This window comes from Scyliorhinus canicula, chromosome 5 (genome assembly GCF_902713615.1).
Source record: "Scyliorhinus canicula chromosome 5, sScyCan1.1, whole genome shotgun sequence".
In the NCBI taxonomy this organism is placed as follows: domain Eukaryota; kingdom Metazoa; phylum Chordata; class Chondrichthyes; order Carcharhiniformes; family Scyliorhinidae; genus Scyliorhinus; species Scyliorhinus canicula.
In genome coordinates, this window is record NC_052150.1 from 132,047,998 (window position 1) to 132,073,896 (window position 25,899).

The window sequence follows — 25,899 nt, forward strand, 5'->3', positions numbered from 1 at the left end:
CCCCCCCCCCCCCCCCCCCCCCCCCCCCCCCCCCCCCCCCCCCCCCCCCCCCCCCCCCCCCCCCCCCCCCCCCCCCCCCCCCCCCCCCCCCCCCCCCCCCCCCCCCCCCCCGCCACCGCGCCTGGGCTGCACAGGTGGGTTGGCACTGGCTCCCCAACCAACCCCCCACTACAAGCCTGCGCGTGGCACCACCCCCACCCAGCACCGTCCCATATCCATCCATATCCAGCAGCGCCGCCCACGCCCGTCCCCATACTCCCCATTCCACCCACATACTCCCCATCTCTCCCCCAGCCACTGAACCCCCATCACCCTCGCGATGAATGACACATGCAGCTCACGATGCCTCCTCCGTGTCTCCACAGGAGAAGTTGGGCCACAACAGAAGAGGGCCCAGATGAGCGGTGGGGCGCTGGAATCGGAGACCTCACCCCCCCCTACGAGTAACAGGCCCTGGAGGTCGTGACACGTGGCCGAGGACAGATCTGTCACCGACGTAGAGGTTGGCATATGGCGCAGGGGTAAGATTACACCGGCCCCCTTTTAGACGATCGGTCACACGCGAGTTGTTAATGCCATACAGACTAACCCATCCCTACAACTGACCACACGTCCATTCTCTTGCAGGATCCTCATCCGATGGTGCCGTCCTGTCCAGGGTGGAACCCCCACTCTGCCTCCCATGACAACATCTTGAGGAGAGAACCAAGGATACAATGTCATCCCCTCCACCAGTGCAGAGATACACACTTCAGGAGGCGACAGTGGTGGACAGGTTTTTGGGGGTAAATCTGGTGAGCACTACACAGTTGCTAATGCACTTCAGGTGGAGGCAGTAACACCCAGGAGAGACAGCAGTCGAAGCTCCGCTGGAACCCAAGACCCAGCTGGGTCCCAATCAAGTGCAGAGCCCCTTGACCAGGTTAACCTGCTGATGCAGACACTAGGGTGCGGCTGTGAGATTCAGAAGGGGATGTTAGAGACACTCCAGCCGGTTGATAGCCTATTGGAGGAGACCCAGAGGCTACAGGTGCAGGAGATGGCGCTGGCAATGCATGGCACCGAGGCTAATATTGCTAGAGCGGTGACTGCAGTGGAGCGCCTGGTGCACAAAGCCAGCAGCATGAGTGGAGGTGCCCAAGGCCTGGCTCAGTCAGTGACAGCCATGGCTTAGGGTCTCAGCAGCAGGTCCCAGTCGCAGATGAGCATTGCCAAGATGCTGTGGACCATCTTCTAGTCACTGAGGAGTTTCACCAAGTGTCTCAACACTGTGCTGCAGACATTGGGGAGCCGCCAGGGCTGGCAGAGCCAGAAGATGCAGGAGCGACGAGGGCTCGAACCAGCTGCCTCTCCGTCCCAAGGTGAACACTAGGATCCTATGAACACTGACCAGGTGGGGGCGCTGGGTGCCTACCCTGAGCCACCCTACAGAGTGGCGGCAACAGCCATCAGATTCCCCGAGACCCACCCCTGACAGCGGCGCATCTCAGAGTCAGCACCCGGATCAGGGCTGCACGGGGAGGACATGTGCCGTCGGCGTGCACTGGAGCCCTCCATTTCCTGAGCCCCCAGAGGATAGCTGCCAGGGGCATCGGAGGCCACGGGATGCGGTAGACAGCAGGCTGTCTCCAACTCTGATGTACATCCTGGGGACACACCTAGGTGCGGAAGGTTAAGCACCTCGAGGGTCACTAAGAGGGCACTTGGGGGGGGGGGGGGAAGAGGGGGCTGCGGAGAGTGTGGCGGCACGATCAGGGGATTATATGTATAACATCAAAAAGCATTGCACTTTAGAAATATGATGCCTCTGGCACCTTCCTTCCAAATGCAGGCCGAGCACCAATTCCCTGCCCCCCAGCCACACCTCATGTGAGCAAGCACTCAGGAATTAGACTATGGCATAGATTGAGGAGCTGTGGGCTCGGTTCTCCGCGGGTTATCATCACCCCCCTGCCCTCAACAGTGACCTGCTGACAGTCCCGACACAGTCCCATCACCCTGGAGTAATGCTACACAGACCATGGGAGGGTGGAACAGGGTAAGGATGTGGGGAGGGGGGGAAAAGAGTAGAGGGGGAATGGAGGGGGCGGGAGGGCAAAGGCTTAGGGATGGAGGGCGGGGGGGGGCGAGCGATGGGTGGGTGGCGGGGCAGGGAGGCTGAGTGAAGGGCGGAAAGAGGGGGAGCAAGGAATGACGGATGAGGCCACATCCTGTGTGAAGCCTGCAAGGATGAGGTGGAGATGTTGGCATTGGACCGGGGGGAGCACAGTAAGAAGTCTTACAACACCAGGTTAAAGTCCAACAGGTTTGTTTCAAACACGAGCTTTCGGAGCACTGCTCCTTCCTTAGGATTCACCTGAGGAAGAAGCAGTGCTCCGAAAGCTCGCGTTTGAAACAAACCTGTTGGACTTTAACCTGGTGTTGTAAGACTTCTTACTGTGCAAGGATGAGGGCCTCGCTGGCCCTCCAGGCTTGCAGAACCTTCAATTCATCCTCCAGCTGATCCTGCAGGTCCTCTCCAGGCTTATCCACTAGTCCCTCCCGGACCACCTCCTCTTTCCTCGGGGGTGGCCATATGTTCCTCCCCCTCCAACTCCAGCCCGTAGCCTCGTTGTTGTGCAGGTAGTGGAGGGCACAGCAGACCATCACAAAGTGGGCGACCCTCCAGGGGATGTACTGCAGGATATCATCAGAGCGGTCGAGGCGCCAGAACCGCCTTTTGAACAGTCCGATGCACCACTCAATGACAGTCCCAGTTGGCCACATGGGCCTCGTTAGATCAGGCGCCAGTAGCCAGGTCCTCAGCCGGTACCCCATATCCCCCAAGAGCCAACCGTTCATCCGGGGGTGTCTTCGAAGAGGCTAGGGATGTCCAACTGTCCCAGGATGTAGCTGTCGTGCACACTCTGGGAAGCATGCATACACATGATCTTCATGTGGTGATCGCACACCAGCTGTACCTTCAGGGAGTGGAACCCCTACCTGGTGATGTAGGGCTCTCCCAGCGAGCGCAAGGCGACAACTGTGCCATCTACTACCCCCTGGACCTGGGGCATCCCGGCAATGCCGGAGAAACCTGCTGCCCCGGCAACCTGTTGGGCCTGGTCCATGTCAAAGTGTATTTAGCTCGCTGCCCTTGCAAATAGGGCATCCATGACCTCACAGATGCACTTCTGCGCTATAGCTTGTGAGATACCCGCTCGAGCCCCTGACTGATCATCAGGCGTAGACGTTTAAGGCTGCGGTGACCTTGACGGCCACCGGGAGTGGATATCCTCCTCCTTCATGTGGTGCCTAGTCTGCAAGGATATGGCACAGGTGCTGCACCATCTCCTTGTTGAGGCGGAGCCTATTGCGGTACACACTGTCCGTCATTTGTTCCAAAGACCAGCGACGCCTGTGCACCTTGAGCCTTCGCCAGCTTTCCCCTGTGGATCCCTCCCTGGCTTGATGACCTAACCGCTGGGTCTATGATATCCATTCTCTATAATATCTGTTACTAACTGGAGAGGGTGTGAGATGGACAACCAGGGATGTCTTTTTTCCACAGGACCCTCGATTCCTCCAGTGCACCCCCCACCCATACCCCCACATCCCCTTCCATCCAACCAGCCCTCACAGGACCCCATGTATCCCAGATACCTGTAAGTAACATTACCTGGGCCGTGCGCTGGTCCCCTCTCCGGTGCAAATGGCCACCCTCTGGTTATGTCCCCGGTGCTGGGGCCCAGACCTTGGGTATTCGGATGTTGGCTGCTGTATCCGTCTTGTTGACTCCTGCTGTGTTCAGGCACAGTCCAGGCAGCACGGTCTGATTGCTATGCTAGGCAATAACCCCCACATGCTACATGGTCTGCCTACCCACAGGGATCTACTTGGGGAGTGTGAAGTGCTCACTTAACTCCAGTTGCCAATACTCAATTAGCAATAGCCTTCAGCTGCACAGCCAGATGCCTCCACAGTAAGTGAGGTGTATGAGTGGTCAGTGGGGCAGACAGGCAAGGGCTGGGGCTACCCCAGAACAGGTACACACGATCCAGGGTTGGCATGGCGGACCTGCGGGAACTGAGAAACCCATTTCACCCTCACAAACCCCCACCCCAACGATGGCAGGTCACCCCGACCGGGATTGGTCCCCGGGGCTCCCCCACCCCCCTCCGAGCACCGAGACAGCAAGCCCAGTGCCCCTGGACTCATTGGCTGGCATTGAATATGGCTATTCACCTCCTCAGGTCCCCGCAGCAGCCATTCTGCCAGCTTCACATTTTTAAAAAGGTATACTGATTGGTGACCACTTGCTGGGGAGGTGGTTAGATCATGAAAAGCTGTTAGATAGGGGGTTGCTCCTGTTAATTGCATGGCGATTGGCCTTTCTACAGAGATTGGTCTTAAGTGGGGATTATTGGTTTCTCATCATGCTATGGCGGATTCCTGATTTCGCCATCGGGAGCAGGCCAGTTAAATCGCAAATCGATTGGCGCCTGATACGGTTCTCATTTTTGTTCTCTCCCGCAGTCTAACAGCCTCGTTGGGCTCTCGCTTAACTGCAATGCAGCCATTAAATTGCGTCCACGGAGTTTATTCATCACTGGGGAGCTGAACTCAGAGATCAGGCCTCCATTTTGAAAGGGTGCCTTGATCTCCAAGTGAGCTTGTGGGTCTCCCACACCCCTCACCTGTGGGCAATGTCACTCCCCATACACGTGGGCATTACCCAATGCCCCCCCCCCCCCCCCACAAAGTGAGGATACCCACTATGGGGTCGCTGGGGGACCCCCATTCTCCAAGTTCTCACACGCTCCCTTACAGCCCCCCCCCCATTTCCAGTGCCACCAACTATCACCCCACCAACCTCCCAGAGGCCCTACTTATCTGTCCTGCATTCCCCCCCATGCTTCACACCCACCCTCATTTCATTGGCAAGGTTCCCCCTCAAGCCCTGACCCTTTGCAGTGCCACGCTGGCTCCCCGGCACCCTTGCACTGTCACCCTGGCAGTGCTTCTGCCAGCTTGGCAGCGCCATCCAGGCATCTTGGCATTATCCCTGGTTACCCAGGGGTCTCCGTTTGCCTGGTACACATTTGTGTGGACCAGTACTGAATGGCACCCAGCTGCAACCTCCCTGGGAGGCCAGCAAGTCGAAGTAGGTTTGAGCCTTACTTAGGCGCATGCCGTTTAGTCACACTATTTTGGGCGGAGTTCTGATTCAAATGCCTCAAGAGATTTGGGTAGATTTTATAGAGGCATAGTGATGCCGGGAAGCTCGTGGGAGACCTCTCCCGGGATCTACAAGATGCACCGCGCTCTTACTCGAACGAGATGCGCCCAGTAGATCGCACCCATAGTTAATGATCAAAGATTTAGGCTGCAAATAGATCTCCACAGCAGCAGAGAAACATTTTCAACCTATTCACCACTAAACACAATTTGATGTGATCATATACAAGCAGTTATTGGGCCTAGAAAGACAATAATTGGTGGTGTTGGCATGACCATTACAGCTGAACATTAAAACTGACGCAAAGTAAAATGAAATTGCAATGGTATTATGTACTGAATGAGTTAGAATTGCATAAAATTCTTAAAAATTACAAATAAAAACTAAATGAGAACATTTTTCTCCACAGTATCTGAATGAAAGCACTTTGGTTCTACCTGTGTTGTTTGTGCAAGGTCATCACATTGATCTTAAATTCTTGGTTTTTATCAGATATAAAGTGGAAGTTTTCTATATAGCCAGGATGATGCTCAGAAGGATTGTATTCACCAAGCTCAGCTGTAAGATTTAATTCAATGTTAATGCACATTTTAATAATTCCCATTCCACTGCTCTGTTCACTTTTTAAGCAAAAGTTTCGAGATTTTCTTGTCATACTTTATTTATTTTAAGTGTCTATTTCATATGGAATAGCAAGGCCTATATTTTTACTTTTTTTTCAATCTTAAATTTCATAAAACTGAAATGTATTTATTTGCTATAAATCACACCTTTTTTTATTAAAATGGTATTAAATTATAGATAATATTTAGCTTCTTCAGATTAAATCAAATCCACCAAAATATTTCTGTTGATTTCATTATTTTACCCAACCAAGAGCTTTTTCTTAATACTCCGAAATGCATTGCAGAGCAATCCCTACCTTAATAGAAGCTTATGTAATATAGGTCATCTGTTAATCTCACCTGATACTACTGCAATAGCTCTAAATTTTTATGTTAAAGATAACATAAGAACACACAAGAACATAAGAAATAGAACATAAGAAATAGGAGCATGATTAGGCTAATTGCCCCCTCAATCATCCTGGGCCTGTCAATAATATCATGGCTAATCTGGTGTAGCCTCAATTTCACTATCCTGTCTGCCCCCATTACCCTCGACTGCCTTGTCAATCAAAAAGCAGTGTAACTCAGACTTGAATATATTTAAGGACCCAGCCACCATTGCTCGCTGGGGGAGATTATCTAACACTAACAGCCCTCTATGAGGAGAAAATCCTCCTAGTCATCATCTTAATCTTAGTTTCAAACTGTGACTCCAAGGGTGGGCTTGTCCGACCCCCCTCGCCAGGCCAGAGAATCGCAGGGGGGGGGCGGCATGAATCTCGCCCCAACGCCGGCTGCCGGATTCCCCGGCGCGGGCGGGAATCGCGTCGGTTGGGGGCCGTTGACAGTGTCCCCCCCCCCAGCGATCCTCCGCTCCGCGATGGGCCGAGTGGCACCCATTTTAAGACAGTCCCGTTGGCATAAATCAAACAAGGTCCTTACCGGCGGCCATGGCTCTGTGGACGGCCTGCGGAGTCCTTGGGGGGGGGGGGGGGGAAATCAGGATCTGGTCCACGATCGGGGACCACCGATCTGCGAGCGGGCCTGTGCCGCGGGGGAACTCTTTCCCTCCGCGCCAGCCACTGTAACGGTCCGCCATGGCCGGCGCGGGGAAGAACTCCCCAGCGCATGCGCTGGGATCACGCCAGACCACGCTGGGCTCCCTCGCATGTGCCAACTTGCGCCGGCCGGCGGAGGCCCTTTGCCACCGGTTGGTGCGGCGCCAACCCTGCTGGCGCCGGCCTAGCCCATGAAGGTGCGGAGGATTCCGCACCTTCCGGGCGACCTGGCGCCGGAGTGGTTCATGCCACTCCTCGTCGCCAGTATGGTCCGCCCCACCGGATAGCGGAGAATCCTGGCCCTAGTTCTAGATCCCTCCACCAGGGGAAATATCCTCTCAGCATCCAACCTCTCAAGCCTCATCAGAATCTGATCTGTTTCAATAAAATCACCTCTCATTCTTCTGAACTCCTAGGTCCAATTTGCTCCACTTTTCCTCATGGGAGGTAGCCTGAAATAATTTGTAATTGAACGAATTTCATACACTGATAGGCATACTCCAGCCAGAGAAGAAATATTATCTAGGCGTGCAATTCTTCCAGCTGGGACTAGTTCGCAAAGGGGGGGTTGTTTCCAGCTACGAAGGCCGGCGGGAAACCATGCCATAATTTCCAGCCCAACCTCATTTATTGTACAACTGGGTGTTTTGCACTGCACTCCGTGGTAGGACGGGCATGTTGGCACAAGACCCACCAACATATGTGGGTGTCATACTGAAAACACACCCTACATCACTGACCCACCATTGAAGAAAGAAGATGGACCACCTGAAAAAGATGGTCATCCTGGGTGTTATAACCCACAAGTACCTTACAGATGGGAACAATTAACTTCCCATGAACTTTGCAGAATACGAGCTCCCCTGTTACGGGGGCGGGGGACCTCTAAACAATGTCTAGTTGTATGATACATAAAGCTGGTCAGTTCGGCACCAGCAAGGTAGACACAGTTGGGATCTACTGTGTGCTGTATATAAGAGCTATTACAAATAAACTAAGTTTCTTTGAACTACTCGGTGTGGACTCCTTCATGCCCTTATAAAACTAGGATATTCTGAGGCTGGAAGATGGACCTCCTCAATGACACTGAATCTGGAAGATGTTCCCACCACCCACTGTTGTGGTGCTCTGGCATACATCACTCTTGCTGGCCTCCATCTCAAACTGTGGAGGCAGCATCAGGCATTGTTCAGCTAAATCCCAACTTCTGCATGGCATGTTGTTCCAGATGTGTTCTGAACCGGCGTGCTTTCCAGCTAGCATAATGGAGAGTCGAGATTGGGGAGAAGATTCTGATCGGGCCTGTTGCTCATTTTAATGAGTGGAATACTATCCCACCAGCGTCACCAATAATGTTGCCAAATTAACTAGATATGGCAGTTATTAATGATAATATTGCTTTTCAGAGTCGCCAGTATTAAATGATACCACCAAAAAGCTTTATCGGATATCGATCAAAGACCAAACAACCAGTTAGTCAGTTCAAAGATAGTTTATTTACACACAAGGATTACTTCGACATGCAACATAAAACACTACAAGTTAAACTACACCTAACAACTACAATAACCTATACTTAACTTCAGGGCAACTGGCTCTTTGCAGATGAACAAGGCCTTTGTTTGAATCTTGCGTGGCTGGGTAGAAGAAGTGGCTTTGTTTCTGTTGGGTTCATCCGTCTGGGAGGAATCGTTGGTCTTGAACTTGTGTTCTGGTCGTAATGCTATACTTGGTTTTAGGCATAGGTCGGGGCCAAGAGAGACCGAACACATGGCTATGTCTCTTTTTATCCCTCTGGGATTTTGAACCCTTTGGGGCTTAGCTTAGCTTTTGCTTAGCTTTGGACCCAATAATTTGACAGGCTTCGATCACTGCCTTCGATTTTGGCCAATAAAGGGGCGGGTGCCTTGATGGCTGGGCGTATCCTGAGCGGTCATTGACCTTGGCTGTTTGGGCTTTCTTAGCAAAGGGAATGGCGCCGGTTAGTCTGCATCTGCTTCGGTTAACCGAGTACAGTCCTTTTGTTCTGGGGAAATGGGCCAATAGAATGCAAATGAGCGGGGGTTTCGATCGCATCTAGCTATCTGGGTTGTAAATACACACACAAGCTGAGTGTGTCTGAGTCGTAGGTTGGCCATAATTCCCAAGGTACTTTGCAGGTAGCCATCTGAGATGGCTACAGGCTTTCATCTGCATTCCATTAATGGGATGCAAATCGGTTTTATGCAGGGCTCCAGTGAATTTTCCCAATCCACAATGGTGGGCATCAATGGAAAATCCCACAGGAAATTCATGCCAGCATGAAACCGACTTTTTCACCTCCACCCACTATTGAACCCGGTGGGAGCATGGGAGAATTCTGCCACAGGTTTTTTGGTAATATTCTCAAATTTGCTGATTATTCAGCTTTTACTTTGTCATACAAAAACACTTGCAAGCTAATTAATGTGTAGATGATCTCTACATTCGGCACTGTCATTGAGTGAACTTCACCAAAACAATCAAGTCAGAGGGAATACAGCAGTGGGATGCTCGGAAAGACAAGGGACGAGATTGCAGAGGCCCTGATCCAAATTTTTAATTCTTCTTTGGCCACGGTCTCTGTTCATCAGGACTTCCAAGTGTGGTGCCATTCAGAGGTGCCAGAGGACTGGAGAACGGCGAATGTGTTCCCACTATTTAAGAAAGGCTGTAGGAATAAGCCAGGGAACTACAGGCCAGTGATGGGGAAACTAATGGAGAAATTTCTGAAGGAGAGAATCTATCTGCACTTGCAGAGGTAAGGTTTGATCAGAAATAGTCAGTCAGCATGGCTTTGTCAGAGGGAGGGAGGAACTTCTTCACCCAAAGGGTTGTGAATCTATGGCATTCCTTGCCCAGTGAAGCAGTTGGGGCTCCTTCATTACATGTTTTTAAGATAAAGATAGATAGTTTTTTGAAGAATAAAGGGATTAAGGGTTATGGTGTTCGGGCCGGAAAGTGGAGCTGAGTCCACAAAAGATCAGCCATGATCTCATTGAATGGCGGAGAAGGCTCGAGGGGCCAGATGGCCTACTCCTGCTCCTAGTTCTTATGGTCTTATGTTCAAACAAATCTGATTGAATTTTCTGAGCACGTGACTAAGTGTGTAGATGAGGGTAGTGCAGTTAATGTAGTTTACATGGATTTCAGCAAAGCATTTGACAAGGTCCCGCATGGGAGACATATAAAGAAGGCAAATGCACATGGGATACAGGGGAACTTGATAAGGTCGATTCAAAGCTGGCAGAGTTGTAGGAAACAGATTGTGATGGCAGACGGCTGCTTTAGTGACTTGAAGCCAGTGTCCAGTGGTGAATCACAGGGATCTGTGCTGGGTCCCCTATTATTTGGCATTTATATAAATGACTTAGATGACTATGTGGGAGGTAGGATCAGTAAGTTTTTGGATGACACAAAGATTGGCCGGGTGGTTAACAGTGAGGCTGAGAGTATTGGGTTACAGGAAGGTATATACGAGATGGTGAAATGGGCAGAAAAGTGGCAAATGGAATTTAATCCTGAAAAGTGAGAGGTGTTACACTTTAGAAGGAGCAATTTGACAAGAAAATATTCAATGAATGGCACCACACTTGGAAGTCCTGATGAACAAAGAGACTTTGGCATGTTTGTAAATAGATCTCTGAAGACAGAGGGTAGGTTAATAGGGTGGTGAAAAAGGCATATGGTAACTTGATTTTGGATTCTTCTGATCACTTCTCGAAACATGCCAACAAATCACAATTCATGAATTATTTCTGGCTTGTCTGGAACTGTGGATTTGATTTTGATCCATTAGTTGTCAATGGACAGAAAATCTAGTGCAATATCAATCAACCATTGGAAGAATCTTAAAAAATAATTTTCTTTGGTTTACTGTTGCAGCTGATGCCTTCACTCCTGTCTGTGCTTGTCTAATTTCTCGTTGTTTGTCTCACAAAAGATTCCATGGGGATGATTTTCCGTCCGTGTTGCACCCAGCACATTCCACTATTCCAAGAGAATAGGAAGGAGCCCAGAAACAGGGTATGTGGCGGACACCAAACGAAATGCGAAGCTCTCGGCCTACGGCACCTGATGCAAACTGGTTCACACCCTCACTGAACCATATCAGCATATTTAAATAAGCATTTCCCCTGCTTCAGAGATTCTCCCCCACCCCCACCGACTCAACTGAGGCTGGAGGGAATCACTACTGATCTCTATCGTCGGAGATCAGACCTGATAACTACGGCAGGGGGCTCATAAGTCATTAGAGCCCCTGGGTAGTTGAGGACATGGCAGGGCAATGCCCCAGGAGATGCCAGGTCAGCACTAATGGGACGCCTGGTGAGCACTGCCAAGTGCTAGTGCCTGAAAGGGGGTGTAGCCATGATAAAGGAGGGGGTGCCATGAAGGGGAGAGGGAGGCAAGAAGGGGAAGAGGAGCATGAAGAGTGGAGCATGAAGTGGAGAGGGGGGGGGTGTAGAGGCATCTGGCAAACCCATTGCAGGGTGTTGCTCACCTAGGGGGAGGTGGGGTTGGAGAGGAGGCACTGGTGTCGACGATTGTTGGAGGCATCCTGATGCTGTCTAGAAGGGGACGGAGCCTGAAGGAAGGGCCCTGATGCCAATGATCATAGGAGTGGTTGGGGGTAGTCTGCACTCTCAATTTGAGATCATTTCAATCTCTGGGAGGCCAGGCTAGCCAGGGTCTTTGGGTTCCACACATCACTTTTTCAGTGGGTTTCACCCATGGTTCTGGAAAGAATGACTGTGTGGGAGAATTGCAATGGAAATCGTGCCGGAACAGCTGGTGCAATTCGCACCGGTTTTCCCGTTCGAAATAACACTGTCATTTTTTGGGAGAACGCCACTCCATATTTCATCTTATCCTAAATTCTAACTTCCATCATTTCATAATGTTGCGCATCACATTCCTTGCTGTCTGAAACACTCTAATTGTAACTTCTAAAAAAGCATTAACTACTGCATTTCTGCATCTTCAGAAGCTGGTCCTTGCATTCCTGGTCCAAACTGTCTTCTTCTTTTATTCCACTGCACTGGTACAGGTGATAGTTGAGAAATCTGACTTTTTTTGCTCTAACTCTAACCGCTGTAATTAAGAATCTTTCCACTATTTCATGATTCAGATTGTCCCTTTATCCTAGAAAATCCTTTTTTTCTGGATCCTCAACAATTTCTGGCCCTGATATCATTCCTCCCATTTCGTGAAGATGTCCCTCCCATAATGTACCCTTGACCAATGGATTTTGCTAAATTGTTACACTCCAGTTCATAATTTCTTCACTTCTGAAACTGACTCACTTTTGTTGTTTTATGGGGTGCTTTACTGCTTTAAAAGTGCAATACAAACCGTTGCTGAAAGACCCGCTATTGGTTGAAATTAGCAGCGCTTTTGAAATTTGTCAGTAGAATTCAGAGACTTAAGATGTGTGAAGTTGATTGACATTGCCTTTGACTTCACTTTGGCTGTTAACCAGCAGAGCCATTTAAATGGGCAAATACAAGTAGTATTTGCACAATATAGGCAGTTACCCAAGCTAATTGTGGATAATTTAATGTGGGAATGGTACATCCATTCTGTTTGTAAATTATAGATTTAAAATGTCAAGTGATTCAAGGAAGATCTTGGAGAAAGAAGTAAAGCACCCTTTTGCAAACATTTTCAGAACAGCCCACTATTTATATAAACGAATCAAACCTAAAACTTTTCATTAAATCATACTGAAGCACATGAAAAATTAAACGGAAAATGTTGCATATTATAATTTCACCACTTACATTGGACTGCATAGGAAGCAAGTAAGACTGCTTTATTGTGAGGACAAGGTAATCTGGAAAACACACAAATTTAGAGATTATATTGTCAGAATAATAAGATAATCCATCACTGAAAGGACTACACATCCATTTGCAAAATACACTGCACTAATCAAGTTTAAAATAGATTTTCATTCTTAAATAGTTGCATGATTATACGCTCAAATACTTCTTCTACGGTATGCTTAAACATCTACAAGTATTTAAATTTTATGAAAGCAAACGTAAACACAATTCCAGAACTTTACACAAAGATTTTTCAAAGCAGTTGAGCAATACAAAATTTAGAAAATCACTCATTCATCAGCATTACTAAAGTAACTGAAACAACATTGTTATGGACAGGGTGCGAAGGTAACTAAAGCCCTAGGATCCTTTCCCTTACTGTCCATAGCGACTCCCCCAATTCCCCATTGCTGCCTTCGCAGCCTGTTCTTTCAGATGAAGTCCTCTGCTTCTCCCAGTGTGAAATAGTGCTCCTTATTGTTGTATGTCGCCCAGAGTCTTGTCGGATACAGCATCTCAAACCGCACCTTGTTCTTGACCAGGGCCACCTTGGCATCACTGAACTCCACCCGGCGCTTGGCCAGGTTGGCCCTAATGTCCTGACATATGCAGATCGTATGCCCTTCCCATTTGCAGGACCACATGGTCCTCGCCCAGTTCAGGATTCGGTCCTTGTCTTGGAATCGGTGGAGTTTTGCAATAATCACCCATGGTGGTTCTCCTACCTTGGGCCTCTGCCAGATCAACCTGTGGGCCCTGCCCACCTCTGGGGCTTGGGGAAGCTTCCACCCCCGACCAGCTTTCCTAGCATCTGTGCTACATATTTTGTTGGGATTCTACCCTTGCCACTACTGTCTCAAGCGAGGCAATCGATCACTCTGGTCAGTGGCCACTTTTGCCAGATCTCCCACCATCGCGTCCTAAGTTTCCAATCGCCATTCTGTCCTCTTCAACACCTCCTTGAAGGGGGCCTGAGTGATTACTATTGTCGACTTCATGGTCTCCATGAGGCCCTCTTTAATGGAGTCCCTATGCTTTAGGAGCTCTTATGACAGGGGTTCTATCCACTGCCCTGCCGGTGGGTGGGCCAGCGTTTGCATTGGCTATCCCACTCGGTCCGCCATGTACTTCTCCGCTTCGCTCGTCATGTCTGCGGTCTGGATCTTCCTCTCCTGATTCTTGCTGCTGTTGCTGTCTTTGCGGTTCCTTGACTGATTTGAGGACATTTTCTTGGGTGTTTGTTGGTACAGGGCTGAGAGTGGGTTTATCATTGAATGATACAGTGCAGGAGGTGGCCATTCTGCCCATCGAGTCTGCATCAGCCCTTGGAAAGAGCCCATGCCTCCACCCTATCCTCGTAACCTAGTAACGCTACTAAGGGGCAATTTAGCCTGGCCAATCTACCCAACCTGCACATCTTTAGACTTTGGGAGGAAACCAGAGCACCCGGAGGAAACCCACACAGACACGGGGAGAAAGTGCAAACTCCACACAGACAGTCACCCGAGGTCGGCATTGAACCCAGGTCCCTGGAGCTGCAAGGTAGCAGTGCTAACCACTGGGTCACCATTTGTTGGGTTAGTGGTCAATTTTCGGGTTAAAAGGGTCTAAGTTGCAAATTCCAGGAGAGAGCCACCGTTCATGCAACTGTTCAGCTCATCCCCGCCACCGGAAGTCAAGATTAGTAAGAACAATACCAGAAAACATCTGCTCGACTCAGTGGTGATACTCTGCTTTCATGTAATCAGGTAATGGGTTCAAGAACTAATTAAGAAATTTCATAATCTAGACTGGTGCTTTAATAGTACCATCTTTCACATGAGATATTAAATGAATCCCCATCTGCTTGTTCAAATCTCCATACAGGATCCCATTGCACTATTCAAAGAGTAGGACAGTTCTCCTACTGTTCTAACCAACATACTGCCTCAACAAACATCAGCAAAATGGGTTATGTGGAGAGTTACATTGATGCTGTATATAGTACTTTGCTGTACACAAATTACTTGTTCAATCTCCCAAGTGATTTCTTTACTATGAGGAAGAATATTTTTTTCCCTTTCTTCTCAAGAGCAAAAACCACAAAAGAAAAACAATCAGAAGGAAGGGGCAAATCACTGGATTGGTTTTCTCATCAATACCATCCATGGGAGTCATGCATGCAGTCACTTGCTGAATAGCCTGCCCCTCAGGGAAACAATGTACTGCAGCACTAGATAGAAGCAAATTACTGTGGATGCTGGAATCTGAAACGAAAGGGATAATGCTGGAAAATCTCAGCAAGTCTGGCAGCATCTGTAGGGAGAGAAAAGAACTAACGTTTCGAGTCCGATGACTCTTTGTCAAAGCTAACAGACAGAGAGAGTGGGAAATATTTCTACTGTGGAGTGAGAATGAAACATGAGTCATAGCCACAGAAACCCAGGGAAACCTGGTGCTAATGGCCACAGATACCAAGGGGAAAGAGTGTTAATGGCAGTCCCCAGAGAGGACAAAAGATGTGAAAGGTCAAACAGCAGAGAAACTATCAGAGGATGAAATGGGTTGTTTTCATTTCATTTTAACTGTCTTTTACCATTTCTTTCTTTCCTGCACCTTTCTCCTCTTTGCTTCCCCTTTCCCCTCCCCCCACACCTACAGTTCATTCTCTGATGTTAGTTTCCCTGCTGTTTGACCTTTCACATCTTTTGTCCTCTCTGGGGACTGCCATTAGCACTCTTTCCCCTTGGTTTCTGTGGCCATTAGCACCAAGTTTCCCTGGGTTTCTGTGGCTATGACTCATCTTTCATTCTCACTCCACAGTATAAATATTTCTCACTCTCTCTATCTGTTAGCTTTGACAAAGAGTCATCGGACTCGAAACGTTAGCTCTTTTCTCTCCCTACAGATGCTGCCAGATTTGCTGAGATTTTCCAGCATTGTCCCTTTCGTACTGCAGCACTACTCAAACTATGTGAATTCTATGCATGCTCTCCCCTCCCCCTAGGGCATCTCTCTCCATGTTTTCCAAATTAACAAAATGGTGGAGTTTTTGTGCTGTTTCCCCAGTTTTCTGGCTTAAAGCAGCAATTTACAATCACTTATGCGCAACTAAAATTGATTGAAATATCACTATGGCAATAATGTAGAAATGCTGTACTGGAGTACTGTTTTGTTATGCTCTTGACGTAGCATAAGCTGCTTCCTTGATGTGCACTCTGACAAAGGAAGGTTCAGACTTGGAGATAGCTTTAACACATTTATTAAACTGTTAACGATTCTCCTACTTGGATTCGACTCTCCTGTTAATCCTGCTATAGCTACTCAGACTATCTAACCAGTCTGCTACAATCCATGTGTGGCTGTGATGTGTTCAATCAATCCTGTGTACTCACTAAGTGTCTCCACTGGAAAGAGGAAGAGCATGTGTGCTGTGTCCTTTTATATGGGTTGGTGTAATACCCCCTGTGGTAGTGTAACCTCTGTTTGTGTCTTGAATGCCCATTGATCATGTCCTATCTTACTGGCCAATTGGTTGAATGTCTGTGTGTCATGTCTCTGGTGCTCCCTCTAGTGTCTAGCTAGGTGCAGTGTGTTCACATTAACCCCTTGTGTATTTACAGTGTCCTAGTGTATCTACATTAACCCCTTGTGTATTTACAGTGATGCATATCACCACAAGTACAACAAACAAAATAATTTTTAGGTTCATATTCAATTTGACAATGTCTTCATTCACAGTCGATGCAACAATCATTAACACCAAACTATTTTAATCTTCAAAACGGAAATGTTACCAGGAGAAATCAATACTGATTAAACCTTATGGCCTGTCCCAAGATACAGATAGAAGACTGCATGTTGTATACAAATCACAGTACTTACCTTCCATCAATAAATTCCTTCTTCAGTTGTAAAAAATACAAGTGCCTGAAAAGTAGACCAAGATGTTAAAGATTAGTGCATGATCTAATTACAGAAGGCATTTGGAAAAATAAATTGTGGCAATGTCTTTATACATTCTGATCTGCAAGTTTGCGCTGGGATAATTTTCATGCTAAGTAGCTAGTAATAACACCCTGGAACAAATTTACCAACAGTAACGTGCATAATAAAATATAGAGTTCTAAACTTATATTACATTTTCTGTGAAACTTTGTTGCCATTGACACGTTGGTAATATAACCAACTGAACCAGTAGCGATTTCAATGCCATTTCTTGTAGCTGAAACAATGGAGATGACTGCAATTTTGTCCCCAATATTTGCATTTGAACAATACTGCTCCTGGTAACAATAATTCAGCCAAAAACTCTAGCTGCGACATACCTTGTCCCATCCTTAACGAGTGAGACCACAGCTTGATTTTTCCAGGTTAAAAGTCAATCACAGCACCTCACCATTTTATGCAGTTCTTGGGAAATAACTGGATCTTGCAAACACATCTATATATTTCTAAAGAATCAAACTCCTGTGGAGGCAATACTAATAATCAGACTCAAGACAGCAAAGTCCTTGAAAGGAACTGAAGGACAGACATTGCACATGAGCAAAGCCCAGGGCCTGTCAGATGCATGTTCCACGGAAAGCACAGAGAACAGAGCAAATGCCTGAAAAATCTGATCAAGGGTTGGCTCACAGAGAAAAGAGCGAATGCCTGAAAAATCTGATGACGGGTAGGCTACTGAGCAGCAAGGTTATATGTTTCTCGCAGGAAATTTCTAGCAAGGACAATTTCAAAAGTTTCTTCTGCAAATATTTTAAGTTTTTATATTATTTCTATAGCCTAAATTGTATTTTCCTGTTCTAATATCTCAAGAAAAAGTTATTCAGGTAATTAGATTGGTCGACTTTGTGTATTTGCTTCGTTTGTTAATGCAACAGAAAAAAATTGAGGGATCTAAAAGAAAGGGATGGGCATCTGTAAGTAGCAGGCTGAAAATGCAGCAGCTGATAAAAATCTAAGGACAGCAGGAGTGGAATAAAACCTGCCTGGCACCTTTCAGGGACAGTGAGTAACGGGTAGGTTAATTAATTCTCAATTTCATATCAATGCTGCTCCAGGACTAACTGAAAATAAATTAATTCCAAGATAAAATTCCAGCCTGTGGCTATTTGAGTCACAATGCAGGTAACTACATCAAAGAATGTGTTAGGCTTTGGATTATGCATTCATCGAGTGTGTGATTTAAAATGGAACTTGCAATATATTGTGATTGTGTGGATTGGGCAATATGTAATAGAATAAATGTCATTATTTACACATTAAAGATTCTGCTGATGCACAACGTGTGATGCCATAAGTTGTACTTACATGCATATTGCCTACCTTGTCTGATCTTGCTGCAGAACATTAGGGTCTGTTACAAAAAATCTGACTCGAAAATCGAGTGCGCCTCCTGAAATATTTTGAGTGAAAAAAGACACGTTTAAATTATTGGACCATTTTTTATTTTAAAGAAAGTTATTTGTGCAGGGAACTCCTGACACTTCAAACATCTAGTATCCACATCACGTAGTCTCCAGTCAGATGCAGGAAGGCCAGGTATAAAGAAACTCTCCCTCTACTCTGCTGCAAAAAACTCGTCTCATTCATTCTAACCTCAGAATAACAATTTGCAGTTAACAAATAAATATCCCAAAGCGCTTTGCTGGAATATTATACACATAAAATTCGACATAAGTCTACTTAAGGAGATATTAAGGAAGATTTATTTTTAATACTTTCATGGGATGTAGGCGCCACTGGCTAAGCCAGCATTTATTGTCCATACTTAATTTTCCTCGAGAAGGGGGGTGGTTGTATTATAAGGGCCTGGCACAGATAGAGTTAATGTGGGACCGAGTACAATGCCATCCACACAGCAAGGTAAGAGGGCACATGACCAGAAATATGAATAGGCCTAAGCATGGAGACAGCTCCTACCTTATACCCTTTACTGTACTTGTGTAAATAGTTCTAGTAGTTTAATAAGTCTAATAAATACTTAGTTAACCTACAGAAGACTACGGTTACTTCTCAAAGACACACCATTTTGTAACCAACACCCTCCCAACATTGTGGTGGCAAATGGGATAAAAACCTCGAGCCTTGCTAAAATACAGACAAAGCAAAATGCTAGAAGACAGAGGAGAAATTCAAACAAGCATTCTAGCCTGAAAAGAAGCTCCAGAAGTAAGTGCGCAGAGGAAATCACCAGTAAAAGGTTTCAAAGAAAACTTGGAAACTGGAGGCTGAAATTTAAAAATCCTCACTGCAGCAGAAGACTTAGAAGACCATCTTCGGAGTGCAGCATCAACAGACCCTGCAAGGGTGGGCTCAATCTTTTAAAATTCCAGAATTCAGCAAGTCCCTTTAACTCCTTTAAGTGATGGTGTCAGAATTGCATTTTGATAAAAATATTCTGTCAAAACCCAATCCCCAGAGCCTGAAAACACGGGCCGGAGTCTCCGTTTAGGAGATTGTGCGCTGGAAAACTGGCATAATACATCCAATTCCCCATTTTGCTGGGGGCTAGCAGAAAGACAGTATAGAGCTCGCAGCTCTAGCTGCCGATACGGCCCTCTGCATTTCCGGTTACGAGGCCGCGCATGTGCACGCCGGTGGCCTGCAGCGGACGCGCCATGCTCCATGGAAGACTCAGCCCGCGGACCTGGACCACTACAGTAGAGCCCCGGGACCACCAGCCCACATTGCTCTCAGCCCTGAATGAAGCCCCCCTTCCCTGCAGATCTGCCCTCCCCTGACTGTGGCGGCCCCAAATGAGTCCACAGCCACCACGTGAGGTTCCCAAACGACTGGGACCATGACAGTCCCACACCATCGGGAACTCGGCTGGTCGGTGACAGAGCATTGCCTGAAGCCATGGATAAGAGTACGCCGCTTTTCAGGGGGCAGAGAATTCAAAATCCTGCACCGCTCCCGATTTTGGTGCCAAAACGGATTCTCTGCCCCGTCGCCGAACGCAATTTTGCCGTCGGGGAGCGGAGAATCCAGCCCTGTGTTCTCCCACCAGATCTGAATTGCACCTGATTTGCCTCAGCCATGCAAATTTTTACTTGGTGAGAATTGCAAGGGATTCCAAAGGGAATCCCGCTATCAAGCTGCAATTTTGAGCAGGTGGCCTGATAGTAAGATCCCGCAGCTGGCCACCCCCGCACCCCCATAGCTCAGCCCCCCGACCGATACAGGGGCTAGTCGCCCCGTCCCAGAGACCCCCTAAATAAGGAGACATTCCCAAAGCTCCTAAAATAAGGAAACCCCCCCACAGAGACCCCCTGAATAAAGAGACCCCTCACAGAGACCCCCTAAATAAGGATATACCCCATAGAGACCCCTAAATAAAGAGACACCCCTAAATAGAGACCCCCACAGAGACCCTCGAAATAGGGACTTGCCACAGAGAAACGCCTAAATAAGGAGACCCTCCAGAGGTCTTGAATAGTGGAGGGGAGGGATGCTCAGCGATGGACTTTGGGAGCAACTCCCTTAAAGAGTTACCGCCTTGGCCCACAAGGAGTTCCACGTTTTTCAAGACCAGTAGTTATTCTCATTCACGCGATTCCTGGTCCAGAGTACTGTAGAATCACGCAGGCCAGAGAATATGGTGCCCGGCCCGGTAAGTGGATGCAAATTGGTCTTAATGATCCATTTGCATCCTCCCGCTGACAGGGGGCATGAACCTCAATCCAGACAGCAACAGGGCTGGAGCACTGGAAACGATTGGCGCCGTTTATTCCCCTCAACCTCAATCGGTAACTTCGCTACCATCAGTGCGAGGCGGCATAGTAACACAAAGGGTAGCAATGCTGCCTCACAGCACCAGGAACTCAGTTCTATTCTGGCCTTGGGTAACTGTGTGGAGTTTGCATGTTCTCCCAGTGTCTGCGAGGGGTTCCTCCGGGTAATTCAGTTTCCTCCCACATTCCAAAGATGTGTTTACGTGGGTTGGCCAAGATCAATGCACAGGATTACAGGATAGAGTGGGGGAGTGGGCCTAGGTAAAGTGCTCTTTCGGAGGGTTGTTCAGAATCAATAGGCCGAATGGCCCCCTTCTGCACTTTAGGGATTCTACGGATTCTACAGAGTGAAGAAAAAGATAAACAATTAATTCAATATTTTGGGAATGGCGTGACTGCCCAGCTCAGTAATAAAAGAAGAAAAGGCTCCAATTTGACTGGCTCAATAGTTTTAAAAGTAAACCCCTGAATAAAAGAATTTGGCAGGCAGCCAATCATTGTTAATTTCTATATTCCAAGAGACCATTGCCATTTTGCAAAGTCCGCCAAAGTACAGAAAATCCGTTGGACTGGGATGCTTGAAAAACATGTACAAGGACAAGAGAGGATACTAAACCAGTGTGCCTTAATCATTCCATGAAAAGCCCCTCACCTCTCATAAATCAGGTGTAGCAGCAGATGGACTAGGTGACAAACATAGGAGTCATCTCCTTAGTCACAGAACCCACTGCATGATGTACTGGATGGTCCCAGTCCAAAAACCGAATACGTCCCTCCGAATTTGCGTTGACCTGGCACAGCTTAATAATGCCGCAGCCAGAGAAGTGCATCCTATGTCCTTAGTGGAGGAAAACCTGGCTAAAATCTCAAAGAGTGATATTTTCAAAACTGGGTGCAAACAGCAGATTCTGCCAACTTCCTCTCGATGAGGAGTCCTAGTTCCTGATGACATTTATTATTCCCTTCAGCAGATTCTACTTCAACTGCCTGCCATTTTGGATCATGTCAGCGTCAGAAATATTCCAATGTATGAAGTTGGCCATTCTGCAGGGCCTTCAAGAGGTAATATGCCACATGGATGATGTCTTGGTTCATAATGTAACAGTGGAGGAACATGACAAAAAGCTCACTGCAGTTTCAGAGTGCCTGCAAGAAGCAGGGCTGATGCTTAATGACAATGTGACTTTTCCAAAACATCATTCATTTCCTGAGGCACATGGTCACTAACAAAGGCATCACGGCAGACCCACAAAAACCAAGGCCACCAGCAAGTTCCCCACCCCATCCTCAGACCCCGACTCTCTAGTGTCTCTTGGGAATGTTGAACCAGCTGGAAAATATTTTACCGAAATTGGCACAGGCCACAGAACTCTTGAGGCACCGACTTGAGAAAGACCAAGTGTGGTGTTGGGACTCACATCCAGAGGAGGTGTTCACTCGCATCAAGGCGATGCTGCTCCCCACTGACATTCTGGCCCACTAAGACGCAGTCCTGCTGAGTCCACAAGCCTCGGAGCGGTTCTCTTTTAGGAACAACTGAATGGGAGTCACCCACTGGCGCAGTAAGCTTCCAGAGGGCTGTTGGACATGACACGGTCATAGAGAAGGAAGCCCTCAGTCACATGGGCATGCGAGGAGCTTTCTGACTACATCATCGACCTCAATTTCACAATCTAAACAGACCATGAACTACTAGTCTCCTTGTTGGACAAGAAGCTAGCAAAGATACAGTAAAAGCCCTCCTGAAAAAGAATGATGACTTTCCCACAACACTACTCACATTCAGTTCCAAGCCCTTGAAATGCAGCTTGTCCCTATCTGACCTCTGATGGACAGGAAACTCCAATCACAGGAAACTTCCAATCCTGTCTAAAAGGTTAATCCCAGGGTTGGTAACCAATAAATACCTGGACACCCAAACAAAAGAGCTGTCATATAGACAGGTGGTGCAGTGGTATTGTCACCGAACTAGAAATTCAGAGACCCAGAGTACTGCTTTGGGGGCCCAGGTTCAAACCCTAGCGTGGCAGATGGTAAAATTTGAATTACATTAAAATCTGATAGAACATAGAACATAGAACAGTACAGCACAGAACAGGCCCTTCGGCCCTCAATGTTGTGCCGAGCCATGATCACCCCACTCAAACCTACGTATCCACCCTATACCCATAACCCAACAACCCCCCCCCCCCCCCTAACCTTACTTTTATTAGGACACTACGGGCAATTTAGCATGGCCAATCCACCTAACCCGCACATCTTTGGACTGTGGGAGGAAACCGGAGCACCCGGAGGAAACCCACGCACACACGGGGAGGACGTGCAGACTCCACACAGACAGTGACCCAGCCGGGAATCGAACCTGGGACCCTGGAGCTGTGAAGCATTTATGCTAACCACCATGCTACCCTGCTGCCCCAAATGATGATGACCATTTTTTTTTAATTAATAAATTTATTCATTTTTTCCAATTAAGAGGCAATACAGTGTGGCCAATCGACCTAGCCTGCACATGTTTAGATTGTGGGGGCGAAACCCACGCAAACACGGGGAGAATGTGCAAACTTCACACGGACAGTGACACAGAGCTGGGATCGAACCTGGGACCTCAGTGCTGTGAGGCAGCAGTGCTAACCCACTGAGCCACTGTGCTGCCCTGATCATTGTTGATTAAAACCCTATTTGGTTCACTGAAATCTGCTGCCCTTACCTGATCTAGCCTACATGTGACTCTTAACTATCACTCAGTTCAGGGCAGTTAGGGGTGGGCCAAGCTTCTGCCTACAACAAAAGACACTGTAAAAAAACACTTGCCATAACTACAGAAGGGTGACAAGGTCTGTATTAAAGACCTGGGGCTGGATTCTCCCCTATCCGGCGTGGCGGGAGGTCCCGGCGGGATGGAGTGACGTGAACCACTCCGGTGTCGGGCCGCCCCAAAAGGTGCAGAGAAGGGGCCAAGCCCTCACCTTGAAGGGCTAGGCCCGTGCCGGAGTGGTTCCCGTCCCGCCGGCTGGCGTGGAAGGCCTTTGACGCCACTCCAGCCGGGGCCGAAGGAATTTCGCCGGCCGGCGGTAGTCCGCGCATGCGTGGGAGCGTCAGCGGCAGCTGACGTCATCCCCGCGCATGCGCTGGGGAGGGGTCACTTCCGCGTCGGCCATCGCGGAGGCTGATGCCCGACGCGGAAGGAAAAGAGTGCCCCCATGGCACAGGCCCGCTCGCGGATCAGTGGGCCCCGATCGCGGGCCAGATCGCCCCACACCCCCCCCCCCACCCCAGAGCCCGCTCGCGCTGCCTGGTCCCGCCGGTAAGGTAGGTGGTTTGATTCCCGCTGGCGGGACAGGCATTACAGCAGCGGGACTTCGGCCCATCGCAGGCCGGAGAATCGCCAGGGGGGCCCGCCGACAGGCGCGGCACGATTCCCGCCCCCGCGAACATCCGGTGCCGGAGACTTCGGCGACCAGCGGGGGCTGGATTCACGCCGGCCCCCGCCGATTCTCCAACCCGGCGGGGGGGGTCGGAGAATCCAGCCCCTTGAGTGAGAAGGTAGCGTGTGAGGGCATGGGCACTTAATGGTGGAGTGGTTAGAGATGTTTAAAATCATAAAAGTAGTGCTAATATCTCAAAGATATATCAAGGAACTTCATTAATGCATAAATAGAAGATTCCCTATAACAGTTGTTAAGAATAAATGGAGAATCGATTTTATTATCAATTGTCATAAAGACCCATTCTGGAAGGAAATCTGACATCCTTACCCTAGTACATTTTACGTTAGACCGACAGACATGACTCTTCGAAGCCCTCTGAAATTACCCGGCAAGCCACTAAATTCAAGAGCAAATAGCAATAAATGCTGACCTTGGCAGAAACACCCATATCCCATGAAAGATTGTGACACATAACATGAAAGAATTTTTCAAAATACATTGTCTTTCAGCCCACAATTACAGGGAACCGGATTGAAACTGATGTGCTGTCCAATCTTACACAGCATTTCTTGGACAGAATTCCTAGCATTGCTACTGGACACTCTATAGTTGAGCTGCTTCTCCTTCCAGCAAATGTGAAAGTTTCGAGATGCCATTGATGAGGTGAAGGAGAAATGACTGGTAGTGTGCGACAACATAGCTACTGGGGTGATCACCTTGTCACAATATTTAAATGAGCATTCCCGCGGAATTGGATAAGGTTACAATGGGGACAAAGTATTTAGAAATGCCATATTTTTAGCAGTGCATTAACATTATCAGAATTTCTATCTTTACTTGTATAATAAACTGCTGAAAATTGTGGGGAAGGCACAAGAGACCTCATTGGATAAATACTACATTTATTTTTTTCATTTACATCAAGATTTGTATTATAGAACAGGAAGTTCTTTTATTTACTGCTTGGTCAATTCTGAGTTCTCAATATAAGTTGGGGCATGCAAATGTTTTCTTGTCAATCAGAGTTTCTAATTGTTCTCCAGTGCCTCCTTTTAATTCCACAGGTAAATATTGCATAAAATACTTGATTGTGACATTTACATATAAATAAATATTCCAACACTCATTAAGGCTCAAAGTTCATAAGGCTTACTTAAGGCTCAGTGACAGGCTGTATAGTTATGGAGCTGCAAACCCAACAATATTTTCAGGTCAGGAAGACAAGGAAGAAAAATACTTGTATTTGAACAAGGATTGAACCATGTGAACAGTTCCTTTCACAATAGTTTCAAGTTTGCTCCATGCCGCCAGTAGAGGTGATAGTGGGGGGAGTGGGGGGGGGGGGGGGGGGGGGGGGGCAGTCCAGTACTTTGTAAAAAGGTTGGGAGGGAAGACTGTTTACTTTTAAAAGTTTTGTAAATTCTGAAATACAACTGCCTGTTTACTAAGGCACACATTCCTTCATATTTGTATACATTTATACAAAGACACAACATTTATTTACTTTAGTTCCATTTTAATTTAAGGAAGCAACTAAAACATAGTGGCTAAATAATTCAACAAACAGTTTTGGGAGGTTAATAACATTTAGTTATAGTAAGTCACTACGCTTACCTTTAAGCTGTTTCCTGATAGGTTTGCTAGGTTCAAGCCACCTCTGTGCATGAAATATTAGTAAATCCACATTAGATTTTACGATCAAGTTAGTAACAAAATGCATGCATAGAAGAAAAAATGTTCAAATGTTTAAAATAATATATGCTTACAGGACATTCCATTGAATCATCTATAAATTGTAAACCAAAATATTCCTTTTCAATCAAGTCCAGGTGTTTATAGACCATGTCCAACAGAACTTGACCAACATCTTGTTTCTGCAAAACAAAACATTTTTTTATAGTAAGAGCATATCATCTGGGTACCAGGTTCCCACAACTCACTCAAAATGCCAACTATTGAAAACTGATACAGAAACAGAAAATGCTGAAATACTCATCAGGCCACCTGTGGAGAGAGAAAC

General features: G+C 47.5%; 1 protein-coding gene across 3 annotated transcripts in view; it reads right to left on the reverse strand.

Annotated features, from left to right (window-relative positions):
* Positions 1 to 5,644: 5,644 nt before the first annotated feature.
* The window catches only part of LOC119966276 (tyrosine-protein phosphatase non-receptor type 3-like), a 132,434-nt gene continuing 112,179 nt past the window's right edge, over positions 5,645 to 25,899 (reverse strand). For all 3 annotated transcript variants that reach the window (XM_038797682.1, XM_038797683.1, XM_038797684.1), the window contains exons 3-8: positions 25,646 to 25,753; positions 25,494 to 25,536; positions 18,038 to 18,107; positions 16,595 to 16,639; positions 12,686 to 12,738; positions 5,645 to 5,776 (exon numbers count right to left, since the gene is read on the reverse strand). In XM_038797682.1, coding sequence (XP_038653610.1) covers positions 5,652 to 5,776; positions 12,686 to 12,738; positions 16,595 to 16,639; positions 18,038 to 18,107; positions 25,494 to 25,536; positions 25,646 to 25,753 — 444 coding nt within the window. In that variant the 3' untranslated portion in view covers positions 5,645 to 5,651. The remainder of the gene's footprint in view (positions 5,777 to 12,685; positions 12,739 to 16,594; positions 16,640 to 18,037; positions 18,108 to 25,493; positions 25,537 to 25,645; positions 25,754 to 25,899) is intronic.